Source organism: Zootermopsis nevadensis, unplaced genomic scaffold (assembly GCF_977971745.1).
Source record: "Zootermopsis nevadensis isolate Lab colony 2312 unplaced genomic scaffold, Znev_1.0 Znev_ptg000012l, whole genome shotgun sequence".
NCBI lineage: Eukaryota > Metazoa > Arthropoda > Insecta > Blattodea > Termopsidae > Zootermopsis > Zootermopsis nevadensis.
The window spans coordinates 13496197-13518261 of NW_028259144.1; the positions used below are offsets into that span (position 1 = coordinate 13496197).

General features: G+C 35.3%; 1 protein-coding gene across 16 annotated transcripts in view; it reads right to left on the reverse strand.

The window, feature by feature from the left end:
• LOC110830067 (uncharacterized) overlaps positions 1–22065 on the reverse strand; it is a 49196-nt gene that overhangs the window by 21292 nt on the left and 5839 nt on the right. For 8 of the 16 annotated variants that reach the window (XM_022064466.2, XM_087348002.1, XM_087348001.1 and 5 more), the window contains exons 3-6: positions 16227–16402; positions 13702–14244; positions 6147–6173; positions 2286–2423 (exon numbers count right to left, since the gene is read on the reverse strand). In XM_022064466.2, coding sequence (XP_021920158.1) covers positions 2286–2423; positions 6147–6173; positions 13702–14244; positions 16227–16402 — 884 coding nt within the window. Of the gene's footprint in view, positions 1–2285; positions 2424–6146; positions 6174–7984; positions 8655–9686; positions 12078–13701; positions 14245–16226; positions 16403–22065 lie in introns of those variants that run through there. The other 8 variants (XM_087348006.1, XM_087348005.1, XM_087348004.1 and 5 more) reach the window with 5 other exon arrangements.

Here is a 22065-nt window from a genome sequence, read left to right on the forward strand (position 1 = left end):
TTTGTGTCAGTCATACATACGCACACAGAGACATACACACACAAACATACGCATAAACATACTTTTTCTATTCCATAAATCCATGAGTTTGTCAGATGGCAACAGAATGTAAAATAAGTCATAATAATACATAATATATAAAGCAAAATTCAAACTATCACAAATATTTCACATAAAACAAGGGTCCATACACAGTAGTGAAATGTTACAAATAAATCTATTACATACAGCTGATAAACTATACTATGCATTTACAGAAAATAAAAACAAGAAAACCTCTGTGATCATTTTGAGTTATTTGTAAATATTACAAATTCATCAACAGCATAAAAGGAATGTGCAATTACATATCTTTGTAATGCTACTTTAAATTGTGCCTTTTATGCACTCTTCTAAAAACATCAGAGGCTGGCAACTAATCTATGAAGCTGATAATTATTCATTGTAATGAAACTGTGGATAGTGGAATTAGCTTCAAAATGTCCTTGGTTATTTACAATGAAGTTCATTAATAAGAATATGTGTTCACATAGAAGAGCGAAGATATCTGATCTCTTGAACAGACTTCTACATGAATTTCTAGGTTTGATACCAGCCATTAGTCCAACAATTTTCTTTTGTAAAGTAAATTATCTTTTTGCTGTTAGGATGAAATACCCCCAGAATAATCCCCTATTTCATTTTGAAGTGAAATACACAAAATAAACTGATTTGAGAGTTCAATTCTAAAAGTTTGTGACGATGGTGCATTGTTGAAGTAAACTGTTTTCTGGATATTATCAATCATCCAATACTAAATAAAATCAATAAAAACATTGATGTTTCAGAGATGGGAGTCTATCTCCATCTTCAGGTGACACCTACCCTGTTGGGCCCAATCGATGGAGCTAATCCCTATCTCCAGACATGGCAAATCAACCAACCAAAAAGCTAACTAAGGGCAGAGTCCTGTGCAAGAGCAATTGCTTCGATAGTGTAGGTCTTCATGAAAATTGTCTGGTATTGTTGTCCAATTTAAACCAAATGAAGAATTTTAGTATAACTCCACAACAACAAATTTCATAAAAATGCATTCAGTAGGTCTCAAGATGTTACACATGCATATTGGCACTTTTTTCAACTTTTAGCTGTAAATGCACAAAAAAGCTTGAAGTTAAAGCAGAGTCAGTAACCTCAAGACTTTGTAGCTGGTTTTTACTAAGCTTCGTTGGTGACAAGAAAACAATTACTTGTATCTTTAAATTGTGTTTCATCATTAGTACTGTTCACACCAAACAATAAAAAACGATTTTCAAAATGTATAAATGGCACAACGATTCTGGCCCATTCATCATAATCTGACCTTTATGAATGGCACCAGTAACATCAATTGTGTGGGGTCAATGATCTTTACAGGGGCAGGGTGGGGTGTTTGGCTAGGTGATGATAGGATTCCTTCATGTGGCTGGGTTACTAGCTTGGGATTCCCAACAACAGAATAAACCAATAAGACACTTCTGCACCCATAAATGAATGTTGGTCTTCATGTGAAGTTCTTGTTATTCTTATCTAATTTTAAAAACTAAACACATCAACCAATTGTATAGCTCCCCAGTAACAACTGTCATGACATTTCATACAGCAGCACTCAAGTTGAAAGACAGAAATGAAAAAGTTAATGAGCACATGTCTGCAAATTTTAGTTGCAGCAGTTTCCTGGTCTTTGATAAAAACAGTTTCAAAGATCCAATTTCAAGATATTTTCCTTATAATTCATTTTTTTTTTACATCTGACTTCAAATCTGAAAATTGCTGCAAGTGTATATACAGAATGAGGTGTTGGGTATAGCGTATTTCACAAAATTTAATTAGTGACTTAAAACAGAACAGATGATGTGAATACATTAAAAACCAATATGAAGCAATGACATTATATCATATGATCTGCACAAATTTTTAAAGTGGTATAAATGTTTAGTGGTGTTCCATATGCCATTTCACCTCAGTTGTTAAACTAAACAGATGAACATGTACAGAGTGAAAATTAAATATTGTTTATTGCTTAGTCTCTACAGAGGCTATGCATGCACCTACATCCATCTTGTTACAACTAAATACCACTGTGGAAAACCCAAGACCTTACTGGCTATATGCACTAAAATGGGACCAGGAGCTAGCCCTCTATAACCACCTCCCCAATTAATTCTGTACCAGGAGAAACACAATTAGAGATGTTTACAAGAACATATATTAAGTGAACACTGCTTTAGAAATATGCTCGTCTGCCAATAAAACATGATACTTACAGTGGAGATGTTTCGATAGAGAGTCTTTCCATTTTGGTCAAATGGTTCATACTTCTGAAGAAGAGTCTTTCCATCAATACGCCAAATAGGTGGGTACTCCTCTCCCAAGTCACTTTTCATCACAACAAATTCACCACTCTGGAGAACAAAATTAAGTGACTGGAAATTAATATTATAACCAAATATAAAGCAATGTAATGAACATGACTTAAAGTCTGTCATGATATCAGGAATGTGATGATCACTAATATCTAACAAACATGAAAGAGAAATAGAAAATATGCAATAAAAATCACAAAAAACAGTCCCGTCTAATTAAATTACAAAATGTACTTGTCAATATAACACATCTTAGAACTTATCAAGCAGCATATCTGAACACAAAAAATTGATATGCTTTTCAAAGATATAACATTTAAGAAACAAGCGTAAAAAGTATTGTATATACCACAATCTTTCTTCATCTATACAGTTTCACAAACTGATCTCTACTTAGAAAGTGGGAAACTGCATAAAAAGAAGGCTTGTTCAAAAACCTGGTGCAGAAAATGGAATAAACAAAGTTCATTTTGTATACACCACAACACACATGGAAACTTGACAAATAATAAAAATTCCACTGTGCAAAAGTTTTAATTTTCTACTTATGTACTTCAGGAAGGATACATTTTCCAGTATATCCATAGAAAACTGAAGATTAAATAGTTAATTTTAGTTTGATATTTTGTAGCAGTTTCCTGTTACCACCAGCATGAGAGAGAAACTGTATGTCTAGAAATGGACTTCTTTCTTACTCTACTATTTAGTGACTGAATCTGCAATGACACTAGGGTGTCTCATTCTACGTCTGGAAATGCTTGATCATGGAGCTGCAATGGTTAGAAAAGAATATTCTTGAAATGTTCTCCCATGAGATGATACAGATCATGGGATGGTATTTTGTGGTCATGTGAGGAGTGAAAAGACACACACACAAACCATAATGACAGTTCTGCAATCACTGTGAAGCTGTAAGAATATTTGCTTGTCAAGTCAGTAGACATGCAACGTGTGTTTAAGCATTTGTGGAACTCACTACACTCATGCATGTGCCCATGCCAATAGTGGTCTGATGGGCACTTACTGTGAATAATACCTTGTTGAAAAAAGACATATTTTATCAAGTAAAATAATGATTTGTCATGCCTCCTTTGTTACTGGAGAACAGGATGGCCAAAGCTCCAAAATGAAGCATTTCTGAATAGATGATAACTAAGATACTGACGCTTCCAAGTTATCCTGTAAAAAAGACCAGTATTTGGAGATACCCACTGGAACAAATTTCTCATTCTTTCAAATAAATCTGTTATATCAAGACTTTCATATCAAACATTATGCTACATGTATGTAAACATTTTCCCACATATTTTCTCCCCCTTGTTTTACAGAAATAGATTATAAAGAACTCGGGCAATGTGACCCACAACTGTATACTCCCATTCTGAATTTGATCATTTTCAATAAAACCACATACACAAATTCTTTAAAAAAATCTTGAGAAACAAATCTGTGACCACCTCACTATATTTTTAGTCATCATCACATTCCAATTTCATTATTTCCATTTTAGCTATCAGTAATGAATAGAGACATTGACATGTATAACAAAATATGATGCATACATTCACTGAAGAACCAAAAGGGGAATGTATGCAGAATTAAAAACCATTTAATTTTATGATTTGTTGGTTCTATGACTTTATTACCAGAGATTCAACTCTAGCAATTTGTAAGCAACATTTCCCACATTACCATCACACACCAGCCAAGATGAGAACTGTGTTCTACAATGGAACCAACAGTGTATAATATACAGAGTTTCAAAATGAAATGAATGGCTACATTTAATAAACCAGAGCAGTTACAACACTAAGATAGCTTGGCATACTAAAAGAAACACTATATGTTTGCTAACATGTGTTCAATGTGTAGACAAGTTATGCGACAAATGCCTAAGTGATACGCCCCACAGCATTGATGCATCAACTTAAGCAGTCACATCTGAGATCTGGCCTCACAGCTCTGGCAATGCCTGTGGCATTGGTGGTCTGTACAGACAGTCCTTGATGAAACCCCAGAAAATGTAAAGAGGTGACAGATCTAGGCATCTTTATCACCAAGGTGACAGCTCTCTGCATCCTATCCAACTTTTGGGCCGATTACTGAGAAATGCTCGTGGCCAAGTGAAAATGTGGTGGTGCCCCATCCTCTTGGAGTAAATGGCGAGGAAAGCCCTCCCTCAGCTGGAGCAACAACCACTGCCCAAGCACATCCAGGAATGTAATACCAGTAGCAGCAGTGACATCATTTTAGATTAAGGACAGTGGCAGTGAATGACCTGATGTGACCAAAAACCCGGAAATGTTTCTCTGCATGTACCAAGTTATTTTGATGTTGAAAGTGCAGTGGTGCACTGAATACAGTAAACTCATGATTATCCACAGATTACTATTTTTATGTAACACAGACACACATAAACCAGGCTTTCAAAATATTTCTATTTCAACTTGGGGGGGGGGGGGGGTGTCCTAAAGCAGACATGCTGAATAGTACAGTCAGCATCAGTGATGGATTGGAGAGAGGGATACAATAGGTATGCTTGGTCTTTTACACATATTGCCTCAGTCAATTCCATTACATTTTACCATGCATTAGTCAGGTTACTTGTGGATCACAAGCCATTGCACTGAGCATCCATCAGATGAAAAGGACAGTTCACCTTGGTAAGTTTTATTTAAAATAGAAAAAGGATTTATTCCAAATGCTCTCCTAAGATTTAAATCCCTAACTAAAATAACACAATCATGAAGAAATTCTATGATTTGAATTACCAACATAGTTATTTACATATAATATGTTTTGTAAAATGTTATATTAGTGTTAATTTCATACCTTCTGTACATATGGTGGCTTGAGCAGAAGATAATTTTAAACTTGTCTGCAAATGCACTAACAGCACAGGACAATGCATCCTACTACACAGTTCAGATTGATAGGCCCACTATAAATAGCACGAAAGATATAATGAAGGAGTGGTTGGATTCTCATGGCATCCATTACACAAAGATGAAAATTGAAGTGTCGGAATAATTAAAATTAACAAACCCACCTTCAAGACGTTTACTATTAACAGTGGTTTTTTCCAGTAAGACATGTTGCTCTATGGCTGTCTCCCTAACATCTGGAGCTCAACAGAAGAGAATAGATTTGGCCTGTTATATAAAACTGGTTGGTTGCAAAGAATGTGTCATTCAAGTTAGACGATGTGAAGAAACTGGCGAAAGACAAACTGTCTTTAGTAACAACAGAAGAATGTGTCACTGTAAAATCATGAGAAGGAAATAGAGAAGCACACTGAGAATAAGTAAATGATGGACAATATTCTCTAAAATTCTGTCGTGTACCTAAGACATATAAATCAGATATGGGCACAAATTGGGAGAACTGAACAAAAATGGATGGAATACTTCCATTACCATCAGACCCTGAATGAGGAAATAACATAATTAGGTAAGAAAACAAACCCATGTTTACATTAACAAAGTACAACACTGGTCCAAGCATGCTCACACCCTCCACTCATCTGCACTATACATTAGTTTTCAACATTTACAATTCACAGTTAATATGTCTTGCAACTTAACACAACTGCAATCACAAGTTAATGTGTCGTAAATTAATTGTAAATACAAATTTAAGCTTAAATGTATACTGTGATAACTAAAAATATATGGAGCATGCTCCATCACCTCCAGATTTAAAACAAACATATTTGTTAACAATTATATTTCTTTAGCTCAATGTTTAGTCAAATGAAGTTACCTGAGTTTTGTCTTTCTTCAACTTCAGCTGCATGTTAAAAAAATAAAACCCAAAGTATTGTGATTATAAAGACTTACAGGCATAAGAGAACAAATACAATTTTCTACCCTGCAAGAAATTCTATCTTATCTTAAAATACATTAAATAAGATTTACTTTCAATAAAAAAGACATGGCAGTATAGGTAATGAACTATGAAAAATGTTACAATACATGTATTAATGCAAGTCAACAGTATGTCTTGGAAATAACATACAAAATCTTGTGATCCAAGTTAAAGGAAACAAAGGTACTATAGCCGCTCAGTGATAGGAGCTTGTCTCCTTGGTGACACTTGAATCTTCTCAGGGGTGTTAACGGCATGTAACTGCCAACTAGAAGCTGCCTCTATTGCTGAATATATTTTTCTCTTTTACACTATTCATTTATTGACGAGCAATACAGATGATGATATTTGGCTTTAGCCGCAAGAAGGTGATTTCAGAATTGTATTGGATTTGCGTGTGACTGTGTTCTAAGTTTGTTGGAAAGACCCAAACTGATGTGCTGCTGTAAGCGTCTTACCCCTGGTTCGAAACATCCAAAACTAGCGACGTATTCACTTGCATACAGCTCTTGCGTCTAATTGGCTCTTTCAAAGTTTCTCCCTCACACCCCTGAATGTGTATGGTCCAGTAACATTCGTCTGCTGAGTGACAATGAACCATAAAGTCCGAACTGACTTTTGACATATTGAAGCCATAAATGTCAAAGTGTGACACATGCGACTACACCCAATTCACGACAATTTATTACCCATTAGTGTCATAACCAAGACTACCGGGAACCGAAGGTCCTCGCACGTCTGTGTCTTAAACACTTAGGTAGATGCCTTGAAATGGAAGTATCCAGCACAGTATTACACTCCAAACACCACAAAAAGTTAAAATTTTCAAAAGAAAACTTAAAACAAATTCAGATTAATAAAATAATAAGAAATTAAATAGTATGATTAAATTACCTCAGCAGAAGATGTAATTTGGACTGTTACAGTACAAATCTACTTAAGTCTTCTTGACGGTTGCATCATGTTGTCTTCTGGTCGTATACTAACATTTTAGAATACGCTGCTTCAATCTTAAGGTATTAAGTAATTGGCATTACAAATTTGATAGGTTATACAGTATAATACTGTGAATCAGGCCAGAAGGATTGGCTAATCAAACCCATGAGATTCAGTGTAAAGATGGAACCAAGCTTGGTCCAACAGGAGTGAGGAACAGGAACGTGCCCTTTTCAGGGTCACCAGAGAGGAAGGCTTGTCCAAAAGTAAGAGAAAAAGTCTACTTGTCTTGCCGGAAAAGGATGTCTGATCAACAGCAAGTGTGTTCTTGAAGGAACAGAATATCTCTCTTCCTCTTTCACCAGACTTCCTCTCTGGTGGCTCTGACAAAAGGAAGTCAATGTTCTTCATTCCTATGGATCTAAACTGGCTACACCCCCTCTTCCTGGCACAATCATCAACCCAACCCTTTATTAACCATCAAGTGCATACCCCTCTTCACTTCAACCCTGAAAATGGAGGCAGTGCCTCCTAACCGAAGGACACAGAGGCTCTTTCTCACAGCACTTAAGTTGCCAGAGCATAAATCTGACCACTCACCCCAACTAGTGATTAGGTTAAGAATGTGTGGAGCTGCACTTCTGACTTTTGACTTAGTAGTTCTCAAAATGCTGTATTTTACTCTTTTAAAATATACTGTGAGCATTTAACTATTATTTAAGACATTTTCAAATATCAAGTTGAAACTGCAATGGAATTGGGTTTTACATATGTGAACAACAGAAAGCCCTATACAATTATATACAACATATGCTATTACAGGCATCTCAAATTTACATCTATAGAACACCCACAATATCTCCACAACAAATTTTGACAATACTGAGAGATTCTAACATTTTAACAATATTTTTAACAACATTCTTAATCATAAATACAACAGTGCAAAAGTTAAAACACAGAATTTAACTAGTAATGATATCACTCTGACAAGAGTTTAACAGCGGCCGTTTACTACTGGTTTTATCCACTATAAATTTTACAATGTGACGTATTCTTATACTCAACCAAGAGAATTGAATCAAGGGTTGGGACATACAGTGTAAAATAATTCTAATATCTATCCAAGATAATTACAGTTATCCCGTGTCCATCAGCAAGGTACTGACATTCAAAAGCAAATGAAGAAGAGGATGGGTTCTTAAACATAAAACAGGTACGTGAACACCAAGACATTAAGTGATAATTTTCTGTGCAAAAACAAATAGCTTAGAACTTGCAAGGGTAAACTTTTTGTTGATAAACCTTTCCAGTACCAAGCACCTCTGTCTCCACCACCATGACAACTGGAACAAACATCCCCACACCACCAATACTGACTGTAAAGCACAAGAAAAGTAGTGTTCGATGCACAGATAATCGGAAGTTTACTGTACCGGAAGATGTGCCATTGGCAACGTATTTTACCTGCAACATAAAGCAGTTTTGGAGGCTTCATGATCACCTGATCTCACACTTGCCAACAACTAACAGTGGGACAATCTGGACATATTCTAAACAAGTCATCATGCAGGACATGTTTTGGTGCATAATTCAAACAGCTGTGACAGTCATACATGCCTGGAATTTTTCAGCATTACAGAAATTCTTGGTGTCACACGGCTTAATTATGCATTCAAACCAAATAATCACATTTTCAGCAACTTTCTTAAACATTAAGATGTTGTTCTGTTCAAATGTAAAAATTAATTTTATTTTTAAAATATGGTGTTCATCTCATATGATTTCCTTCCTAGCACTTCCAACTCTCACTAACAAAGTGACATGTTTATTGAAACTTTTTGGCTTGATTTTAGAAGTAGAACATGCATGTAATTAAGAATAACCGAGTATACCGATGCTATATATACATTTGCCTTATTCCAATCTTAACAACCTTCACATAATAGGGATTTTTGTACAATATGATCTTATGGCAATACAAGACAACAAAAGGAGAAGAGTTACTGACCTTCTGTTTATAAAAGTGTCTGAGATGTTATGTTACACAATTTTTTTTCACAAGCAGAATTAATTGTGAAACACTGTAAATGTTTGGCTGCACAGTGATGGGCAAAGGGAAACGGATGCTTACAAGAGCAGAAAGAAAGAAATCCTTGGAATTGGACAAATAATTTGAAATGGAGTTCATACGTTCTAATTTTTTAAGAAAGGGGTTAAAAAAGTAATAGGGTTTGGGGACCACTGTATCAAATTAATTTTTTAATGTTTAAATTTGTGCAATATTCATTTATAAAAAACATTACCTGAAGGAATCTGCCAGACTAGCATAACCACTCTAACAAGCTAATCTCAATCATTTAAATTGCATTAATGTGATATTCTTTTAAGCTGATATAAAATACTGTAGTGTCATGTTTATGCGGCCTAAACAAGATCAACCAAGACCAGATAATTGAAAATGGTGGATAATATGGAAGACTAAAGAAAAGACAAGGGTAAATATCAACGCAATTTATAACTCGATTTACAATATTATTAAATCAACATAACAAAAAACTATGAGTATAAAATCAGACCACAAATGACAAGCAATGGAGTATCAGGTCACATTCATCATAGCCATCAAATGTTCCTACAATTTACCTCAGACATGAATTCAATCTCCATACTATGAAGATCAGATCTGGTATAGTCAAAAATAATCTGAAGCAATTACCTGCATTTGGAACTTCATAAGTGGTATCAATAACTTCTTACAAATTTCTATTTACACTTTTCTTTGTTTCTGTTTCTTCAGTACTAAATCACTCAGAACGTAAAATATGAAGTGAAACTATTAATATTAATTTTATCCCTACTGACCATATGCGCTGCACTACATCACTGATACAGCTGCAAATGACACCAAAGTGAAAAACAAACAATACATATTTCAAAAACATACATTCAGAAACAAGCACGTCGAAAGAATATACTCTCTACGTTTTAAAGCAACTGACGAATGCGTATGATGTGAAACATTCACCAATTTTTAACACAGTGGTGGAAAATTAAAAGTGCTACAAATTCTAGAGTAAAACTACATTTATGAAAGAGTTTAAAAGCTAAGATGAAACCACTGAAACAAATTTAACTCTTCTGCTGTGTGCTTTACTTTTTCACTGCTTTTCAAAAATGCAATTGAAAACAATTTAAGGGTAAAAATGTGAACTCATTATAAGTGTTAGATTAAATATGTATGTAATAAAATAAATATGTCCCACTGTATGCAATGTAGGCGCTCGGGGGGAGATGGGGTATAGCTCCTACTCATGCTTAACCTCAGCACTAGATTGGGGGGGTGAGTGGTCAGCGTCGTAACCCCGGCCCTGCTTTACCCCCAGGAAAGAACCCCGGTACCCATTGATAGGAGGCTGGGTGGGCCCCAAAACTGGTCTGGATGCAGAAGCTACGAGAAAAATCCTTTGCCCCCATCTAGGATCAAACCCCCAATCATCCAGTCCACAGCCAGTAACGATATTGATTGAGCTACCAGAGTATATAAACGTAAATAAATATTGCCAATATGCCAGTCAGTTGTTCTTGTTATATTTACACAAATACTCAATGTATCTTTAAACAAAACACTTTTTACAGTCTTACATCTGTTTAGCATGTCAGTCATTAGACATATAAGTACAAGTTCAAACTCTTCATGTTAGAGGGCAGCATACAAACCAACAACAAAGTAGTCATATTTTTACAGCTCAAGGAATTAAGTTGAATGTTGGAACTAAAGAAGAATATTATTCTTTGATGTAGGCTACTGATGAATTTTGTTGCATGCAGTAACCTATGACCATTCAACTAAGTCAAATTTTGAGAGCAATATGGTTTAGTACTTCATAAACCATGTGAAACTCAATTTCTGTGTGATATTTATCATGGTAAAAAAAAAATTGTTTCACTTTTCCCGAACACAAACCCCAGCGTTCTTCAAATTTTCATTACAGAACTATGTACCAATTTCAAAAACTTCAAACTCCGTCTGGAATGTATTTGTCACAACTTGCTACTATAAGCTTCTTAGACTGTCACAGATATATCTGTAATTAAATCATCCACTTTAACGGGTGGATTTTCATACTACCATCACCCTGAAATTTGCAAACATTTTGAAACATGTAAAACAGTCCTCTTCAAGAAGCTGTTGTTTCTTTGCTGTCCCACAAAAAGTCAAAATCTGACACACATCTAAATATATGCCATGGAGGCACTTGCAGGTACAGGAGGTATAGCTCCTACTCATTTTTGACCTCAGTACTATATGGGGTAAGTGATCAGCATCACACTCCAGTCAAGCTTAACCCCTGCAAGCAGGCCCTTGGTACCCACGGATAGGAGGCTGGGCGGGCCTCAGAGCTGGTGTAGATGCAGAGGCTAGAAGAAACATCCATTGCCCCTGCCAGGAATCGAACCCCACTTGCTGATTCCGTTGTCAGACACTATACTGTCTGAGCTACCCCAGCTCATTCCACACTTCCTTAGCCATGTTACTTCATCAAGAAATTGGTGTCATGCAGGATCACCAATGATTTAACTCTGCGTATATTTTCAAAGAAATAACACTTAATCTCCTGCTATGCTTAAAACAACCATGAGCTCATGCGACTGTCGTATTTTTCTCATTAGGAAAAAATCCAGCCACTCTATGGAGTTTGTTATAACAAAAATCTGTATCACATTGTAAAGCTACAGTATACACTATAGTTCACAGTTGTTTCTGGATAGATAATACAACACCGTGTTCTGCTATTCATGTTCACACACTTCAATTACATCAACCCTCACCCGTCTAAATGTCCCGTTTTCATGTGAGTGTCCTTCTTCAAGGATCTTGAAGCATTCCTGTTCAATTACATACAATGTATTTTCCTAGCATGTACACCCATCCCTGGATTTATGAATGGAATTTGTTTAATGAAAACTGTTTGTAAGGTAAAAAGTCATAAATAAATAAATAAATAATTCCCATCAATTTCAATGTAAAAAATTCTTACTGGTTTTCAACTCTCAGACAAATCACCCAATGTTTTTCCCACATGTTAGAAAACAATATAATCATAAGACCAGTGTTACTTTTCTATGGCATGTTATTACCTATTTAACCCTGCAAAGCACTACTGAAATATTAAAACAAACATTAACAATTTACAGCTGTTATTGTAGTTACAGTATGATCAGAACATATGTGAACAAAGAATAAGCAACTGCTATATTAAAACCCTTACTGTTGTAGGAATAATAATGTTTGTAAATTGAAAAATAGGTACACATTCACATGGTTCACTAGCAAAAATCTGTAAATGAGAAGTATGTAATCAAGAGATATGAGTACAAAATGTACCCACAATTGTTCTGTCACTGTAAAGTTGCATGCCAACTAACTCCCTGGTAGCAGAACCCACAGGTCCAACACCGACAACACTAAACCCTGCCACTGCCAATGATCCTGAGCCAACTCTATCCACTCACTGTCCTCACAGCCCACCTCCCGAAGATCCATCTTGATATTATCCTCCCATGTCCTTGGTCTGACCAGTGGTTCATTTTCCATGATTCCCTACCAAAATCCTGTATGCACCCCTTGCCCCCCCCCTCCTCATGCATGCTACATGTCCAGCCCATAGAAGCCCCCAGATTTTGCTGTCCTCACTATGCTACATGACCTGTACAATTCATGCGGCTCCTCATTATACAATTTTCTTTATTCCCCACTTATTTCATAAATTGATAAACAATGGCAACATTTTACAGCCACAATTAGTATATCTACAACATCAAAATTGGGAAAGTTTTAATATTTTCCTCTTACTTTTCATCAGAATATTTTTTAAAGTTCCTTCTTTCTTAGGTGTTCTATTAATTTATATTGCCATATTTATGAAATGGTAACTTAAAAAATATTACAGTTCAATATTATAAAATTAATCCTAACAGGATTTGAGGTTTACATGGTGGTGAGTCTTTTAATCCTAACAGATGTATAATGTATATATGCCCTGAGATATTACTCAAAATGCAACAAATTTAGTATGGCTAACATAGGCTACTGGAGTCCTCCAATGATATATTTGTAAACTTTATCAAGCCAGAAACTTATAATCCTAATCATGTAGTCCAAATTATAAGTGAGCAAAAATGTAATTAATGTGATAAGTTTATAAGGGCCTTAAACAATGTATTTAATAAAAATCTGTGTGATCATGCTGTATTGTGACATGTCTTACAGCACGACATAGTAAAACTAACAACAGCTGCAAAACACAAGGTCCACTTAACATTTTACACATGAAAACTAAAATTACCCACTACAAAAAATTAATCAAAACCAAGATTACGGTATAAGACAACCTGCCTGCTAGAATGGTAACAATGCATTTGAAATATGTAATTACACTCCAAATATAAAAACAAATCAAGGTTTGAAAAGGCTACATTGTAGAAATAACCAAAAACATTCTCAACTTACCTTAAAGGGAATGGTATCACCCGATTCTCCTCCAGTGTTACCAGACGATGTTGTCTCCTCTGCCACAGGTGACTGCTGTAGTACTGGAGTGGAGTTAAGAGATGGCGCAGTAATGCTAGTAATACGTGGTCTACCTCTGCTACCACCACCAACAGATTTAGAATTGCCATTACTTCCATTGCCCCCTGACTTTGTGCCTGTAGGTCCCCCTGATTTGGAATTTCCAGTGCTACTTCCAGATCTTGAAGAACCACTATTTCCAGTTTTGACACCTCCAGCAGCACTTCCAGACTTGGCACTACCAGTCACATTTCCAGGTTTACCACTTCCTGCACTGCCACTCCGGTGGTTGGCATGATGTCTTTTAGTTGGAGGCGGTTGTGCAGGTGTATCCACACTCTCATTACTGCTGTAGCCATCCTCATCATGACCACCTCCAGTAATGCTTGATGTTGACAGCAGGCGCGATTTCTTCCGACTTACAAGAGGACGAGTCCGACGACTCCCACGTCTACGACCAGTACCATCTTCATCAGATGAATCCTGTGCATATAAAAGTCTTTCTAGTAAATTTATGGATGTCTCACACCACACATCACAATTATATACAGGTTAATATAACACCATGGAGATGAGAACTGACAAACCATCTTGCGTTAAGAACCACTGTGTAATAACTAATTACATAACAGTATGAAATATTTCAACATCTAAGCCAAGTTCTTCCTCATGTAAATTCTTATTATCAGACAGGCTACAGCCAGCATTTCTCCAGGCAGAATGCAATTCCTCATTTTTGGTATTGATGGGATACGCTGATTTCAGCACTCCCCAACAATTTGCTTAATGCATAATTCTTCCTAAAAATTACAAAATTTAAACTAATTCTCTATTTATAAGAGCAAAACTAGCCTAAGGTTTGCCTTAACAGAAATAAGATGAAGTACATGAGTGAAGAAATGTTTTTGTCTGGAGCACATTCCACAAGAATTTTAACCTATATCTGCTGGTGCTACAACTACTCCTTGTTAGAGTATATAAAACTCTGAATGCCCTTCCTAATCACAACAGGTGGCTGTGTCTCATTTTTTGGACTGATTACGTGCCATAACCATCAGGATTAACCTTCATTAATCAGCATTTGGAAGTTTCATAAAAGACAAATGCAGCTGTATGTTACTAGGACCACAGAGTTGACAAAAAACACTATAATTACACATTCTATTTAACTCTACTGTATAGAGTCCTTGTTGAGAAGCTAACAGTATGTTCAGCTAATCAGGAATGTACTAATGTGAGACCAAGTTTTTCTCATCTATACAAAATAATAGGTAAAATTATAATTTTGTATATTTTAACCTTTACTCTTTTAGACAGCAGACAGGAAAATAAAAAATATTCTGAACTGCGTCGCACCAAGTATTCATTCAGTCTGTTCTTAATTCCTCTGTGAATGCAATTTTGGTTTGTTACAATCAATAAACACCATAAGCTTTAACACTAGGCCTAAAAATTACTGTTAACAGCAGAGCTTACACAGAAAAATAGTAGGTATGCTACACGTAACTCTTTTTATACAAATTGCTAGGTTTGATGCGAAAGAATTCTGGATACAGTGCAGTTCTGTAACACACAGCACTGAAGTAATATGAGTAATTTATCTCCTGAACCAAAACAATTTTATGCACTATACTGCACCCAAATGAAATTAACTATTACTGGCCATGCATCATGATTTATGCATCGCCCTGCCAGAAGTGTCATAACAGCATGGTGCTTAAATGTTTCAACCCTCAGATGAAGTACACATACTGCAAAATTCAATTCCCTTACTCCCATATAAGGCTTAATTAACAAACACCGGAGAATGTTTTACAAACAATGAAAGAGATAATTCATGTTGTACACAAAACATTAGTTGTAAGATCTGAGGTTTTCACAGCAGTGAGTATGAAGATTTCTGTCTTCTGGGTTGTTGCGCTGTGTAGTATGGTCGATGTTAACCAACGTTTCAGAGGTCATACTGCCTCCGGCGATGAAATGTTGGTTAACATCGACCAGACTACACAGCGCAACAACCCAGAAGACAGAAATCTTCAAAACATTAGTTGTTTAATCTCCAGATAAGACCACTTTCATTTGCCAAGTAAAAACAGTTCAGACAAGCAAACAGTGATTTGAACATAAATTACTTCATGTCTACTGCATGCTGCCTAAGGTTTCATTGTAGACTTCTCAAAATACCAATAAATACAGACTTAACACATTCCTAATAATTCAACATCCTGCCACAACAAATTACGATGATACAGTGTCCTTAAGAAACAATGAGTCAGTCACATGGCAAATATTACCAAAACTATGTTTGTCACCTTTCTCAGAGGAATTATTTACAAATTAATTTTTTTCTCTTAAAATGCCAATAGCTAGGTGGCTGAAATACATATTCAACATGACAGATTTTGGTGAGACTGGACATACAGGTTCATTTTATAAACAAATTAAATAAACACATGCAACATTACCTTTGCTGCAGGTGTCCATGCTGGATCTGAATCTGAGTCTACAAACTCTGGCTCATCTGCATCAAATTCTTCATCCAAATTCTCCTGTCGGTCAAGGAACTGTTTCATACTTGTCTTCTCCTTAGCCTTCCGCCGAGAAGTTTCCCTCCGAGGCGGAAGAAACAGTGGATCCACTGCTGAAGGAAAACATAAATTTTCAATATAGCACACAAAACTCTCACCAGCTTCATGTTTTTTTTTATATTTTTATATATATATATATATATATATATATATATATATATATATATATATATATATATATAAATAAAACTGCCAAGTTGCAGCTTAAAAAACTGAAGTAATCTTCACTAAACTGTTCAAAAGAAAACAAAGTGAAAAAGAGAAAACATTTAAGTCACTTCAAGCACAGTTCATACATCTTAGAACACCAGTAAACCATCACAAATATAACAATTAACATTACCCCTGTCTATATGTGTGAGAATAAGAAGGGTGGAAGAAAAATTTGAAATCCATTACCCATGAGCTATTATGTATAAACTATAAATAAAAAGTAGGAGTGGACAGTATGGATAAAAAGCATAAATTCTAGGAAAAAAGTGGAATATAAAAATTAGTTTCCTACAGCATGGTCTCCCCAAGAGATAAGAAAGTATTAAGCACAGCAGCACACAAATAGTGGTTCAGAAAAACTTAGTTAAGCAACTCATAGACAACTTTTAAATATGTAATAAGAAAGCAATAAAAGGAAGTTAGTCTAGATGGACATCATCAACAAACAAGAACTTTCAGTGCTACAGATATTGTGTCATTAATGCCACATTTATGTACTGTAAATTATATAATTTAGCCCAAGGGTTAGATTATTATTACTGTTGTTGTAACATCATCATCATTAGTGGCTGATATTATAATTTTCTTTTTGGGAAAACTTGTACAGATTTTGTCTGTGTTAAATTTGTCAGACAGAACATCAAATATTTGTAACAGTGCATGACTGATAATGCTGACTTTCAATGTTATTTCACACAGTATTATCTGTAGATATGCTTAAGATTGACCACCAAGTCAAATTTCAAATACCTAAATCCAATGGTTCCTTAGTTTTTGTCATCAAAAGCTAAATATATTTAATTCAGCTGCAGTGATTTTCAAAAAACAAGATTAGAAAGTTTACTTATTAAAGCACACTTACATTAAAAATGGATTTTTATACCACATCACACGTGGTGACATCAGCAGGTTGCTTAATCATGGCTTAAAGGAATTGTACACTAAGACTACTCTTACTCAAAAGGAACAATGACTTCAGCTACCACTCTTGCAACAATGTATTCCATTACTATACATATCATCAACCCACCTCACATAAGTTTGTGTTCCACCAAATTGACAAATGTAAGAAATTAAAAAGTATGAAGTTTGGGTGGACTCCAGTGGACTTATGTTTCTACCAAATATTATTGAAATTGGTCATAGGATTCAAAAAAGGTGGTGTGGCACATACATAGCATGATGGTCTCAAAAGCCAAAGTTTTCCCCAGAAAAAGGAAATTTGGTTAAAGTTGCATTGGCTTTGAAGAAATACATGGCGATGTGACGTGCAGTCCAATAAAGATAACATTACTGTGAACAGCCATTTCAATGGCATCATGTACATGCCATGCAACTTACAACTCCAACACTATTCTTTTCCTAGCCATCAAGAGATAAACAGTTGATCATTATTAACAGCAAGCAAAAGTGTCACTTTTTCCTCCACAACACAATACTTATACAATACCCAGTATGTGCACATCAGCTCAGTCAGTAAAGTGACTAAGCTATACAGGCTAATTGACAGGGGTTCAATTACTAACAAGGCAGGACTCCCCTCTTTGCAAAAATGTCCAGACAAGCTCTAGTGTTCACCCAGTCTCATACACTATGGGTACTGGGGTTATAGTGGCTGGGGCATGAAGCCAGCCACTGCCTCCACTTCCCCATATTCCAGCACAGTATGGTGCTTAGATAAGCAATGGCAACAACTGAACCTTTATAAGTATCCAGTGAGGCCCAAAACTGGGTAAATTTGAATCCACTGCTAGCCCACCATTATCGCTTATCTCCAGTTGTGTCATGCCCCTCAATGAAATGAGATCCAATAGCTGTCTTCACCACATCCACACATAAAGACATCAAGTTATGTCACATCCCCTGAATCAGCACTTAGCTTGGCTGACTACTTACTGAGGACTGAAATTTGTCCATCTTATATCTAGTTAAGATTCAAAATGTCCAGCAACTTTCATAAACTTTCAGTAAATATAATGTGACAAATCACTGCAACAATAATATGGAACAGCAAAGAGCTGTTTGAATGAGAAAAAATCCTAGCATTCACATCAATGATAAACTGACTTGTCAACAGCACATGGTGGTGCCAGGTTCATTCAATTTTGGACCCAGGTGGGCACATAAATAGACACAGGATATCCTTAGTGCTCAGTAAGAAGGGATTAAGCCAAACATAATGTGTATTGACTCGAGCCCTTCTTACTGAATACCAAAGGTATACGAAAATTATACACACAGAAATCTTAAGCTCTTGAGTCCAAGTCAAAATATTTGGAAAAAAAAAGGTCTGAAAACTGAATAATTTATATATAAAAACAGATTAAACAATACAAAAAATATATGGGGACTGCCATTAACTCTGCTGAGATAACTAACTTGTAATGCGTTACCATAAACTTAGTCCACATCAAAGAACAATCTCCTTCTTTGCTGTGACATTCAAATTTCCTCTCTGAACTATAAAAACCTGTTCTTGTTGGTATGCAAAGCGTTGCCGTCTGGAGTACATATATGCCACATGGCCACCATGCTGTTGAATACAATTTTACTGTGATTTTGACACTCGTCACATTTCAAAATTTTAAGCAGTTATAAGACTGTAAAATAGTGTTTTGTATATATAACATTGAGTATCTGATTGGTTTCTTGGTAATTTTTGTGACTTTTATTTATTTATATATACATAATCTAATACTCATGATTTCAGATTTTTACCTTAAAAATACATTATTTTGGGGGAGTGGTGAAGAAGTAATGCAACAGGGTATATATCGAATGAGAAATAATAAATTTGAAATTAAGAAGACAGGTGGAAATAAACTGAGGGAATTCAGGAACAGGTCAGTGTATGATATAATATTCACAATCAGGCAGACATGGACATTTTGCAAATGGACATACTTGATTTCTGTCTTCTGGGTTGTTGCACCGTGTAGTATGGTCGATGTTAACCAACGTTTCAGAGGTCATACTGCCTCCGTCATTGCCCTGATGACGGAGGCAGTATGACCTCTGAAACGTTGGTTAACATCGACCAGACTACACAGCGCAACAACCCAGAAGACAGATATCTTCATACTCACCGCTGTGAAAACTTCAAACCTTACATGGACATATTTGCTTTTACTAATACTGAATAGGTATATGATAATATAAAGGAACAGGAAATATGGGAAGCATTACAATAAACTAATGTTTCCAAACAACTAAAAGACAAAATAAAAACGTTTATGACATATGAAAAATAGTGTGGTTATAAATGGCAAAACATTTTAAAGTTCCCAAAGTGTTTAGAGGGGTCAGACAGGAAAGTTTTTATACTCACTCCTGTTCAACATAGTAAAGTATGAAATAACAGGAGTAAGACAAGAGAGTGGATCACCAAAAATTATGGTATATACAGATGAATTCAGCTTATGGAAACCAAATAAATACTTACAGGATACATTTCAAAGGGTTGTTACAATGTGTAAATATTTCGGATTAAATGTCAATTCTAGTGGTTCCATGACAGTTAACATGCAGCCATTTTTACGCACTCTAACTTCATCAATGTAAACTTGCCTACTGCAGTTTCTTCTGTTTCATTCGGTGACTAAATTTAAACTGACTCAAATTCACATGTGTACTGGTTTTCACCAGTACAATGGAAAATGCAGGCAAAAATATAGTTTTAATTATATGAGATTGCTTTCCTAATAGTTCAGCAGACAATGTTAAAATTTCACTGAAATGTCAGAAATACTTGTTAATTAGTCTGTATATTACTGACATAATAGTACATCCATATGTTGCCGCACCATATTAAAATCATAACCAAAGTACTAACTTAACAAGACTGGAAAGGTGAGATCTGTAACAGAACACACAGATGCATTCTTTGCAAATTCTGAATCACTAATAAAAGACTACATGAGTTACCTTAGACAATTTTATTTTCCAGCTATAAAAATCATGTCTTCTTCACAGAACATAAATCAACAGCAACATGCCTATGGCACGTTAGTTCTGTGGTAGTGTACTGGATCAAATCCTCATTAAGGCTAAACTTTTTTTTTCATGCAGTCATTATGTTCTTATTTTACACTGTGCAAACAATTTCTATACCACAAAGTTGTTCTTTTTCTCCAAAAAACCTATTACCAAGTATCACTGCAAATGACACTTGCATCAGTTCCACATCACAAGTCTGTTTGCCCACCATGACAGTATTACCAACTGTAGGAAATTATAGAGTATGACTATAAGCCATAACATCCATGCTATATTTCAACATAATCCATACAGTGTTTCTCGAATTGAATAATGTGGACAGACAGACATGACCAGCCTAATACATGTACATTTCATGCAAATCATGCAAATAACTCATAACCATAACCAACCTTCCCTAACAGAAAACTAAAACCTAACTAAAGCACTAACCTAATGCAATAAAAACACACAGAATGTAAGTTTGTGTCTTACTTTTCATTCATCTTTCAATGTCTGCGCAAAAATGTGAAACATTACCAACCAAATAAACAGATTATATACAGACACATTATATGTAACAGCTTTTGAGCATGTAAACAAAATGCAAGAATTCAGTTTTGCTTGATATGAGCAAACACACCAAATGCAAGCATTTAGTTTTACCCTATATAAAATACAAGGATACAGGTTTGTCCAATACAAGATACGTTTTTGGAAGAAGAAGAAAAATCCAGATATCAAATGCAAGGATATAGCTTCATACAAAGGAATACAGGTGAAATGGCATAGATAAAAATGATGTTAGGTAAAGAGTGAAGTTAAATGAAATGACTTGTAGGCAAAATAAATGTAGCAGAGGTGCAGATGAAATTGCTGTATATCTTGACGGGGTTATAATAAATGTGTTAAGAATGTAAGATGGAAAACAGAATTTGCCTGGAGGAAACTATAAAGACAACAGTCAGAATAACCTTAAACCCAGTTAGCTCCCAAAGACATGTTTATAACGTTATCGCTTCACCAACCTAGATGGTGAAACATATAAGTTAATGTGATTTAATGAAAGTATATGATCTATTCTCAAATCAAAATCATCACTATGAAGTTATAATTTTTCATAAACCATCAACTTGGACTTCAGTCAAGTGAAAAATATTAAGCAGATTACCAATTTTTCTAAATAAGTTTTTCTCTTATGACATCTGCCTAGGCACCCAAAAATAAATAAAACTATGTGTATAATGTAAACATAGAAACAAGTATGAAAATAACTGGGATGTTAGTATAAAACACATTTCCCAAAAACAAAGAGTCAAGAAACATTCAAGGGGTGCTACCAGGGTAGTGAATTTTATCACACAATTTCAATTAAAATTACTAAGAAATCTACAATAAGACTGCATAACATATTCTCTTTTATTCACTGAACACTATTATACAAAATATTTACAAGTAAATTTAATCTTGCTGGTGCTAGCATTCCTCTTTAAAGTTAAAAAACTGAGAATGAAAGTATCTTATTTCT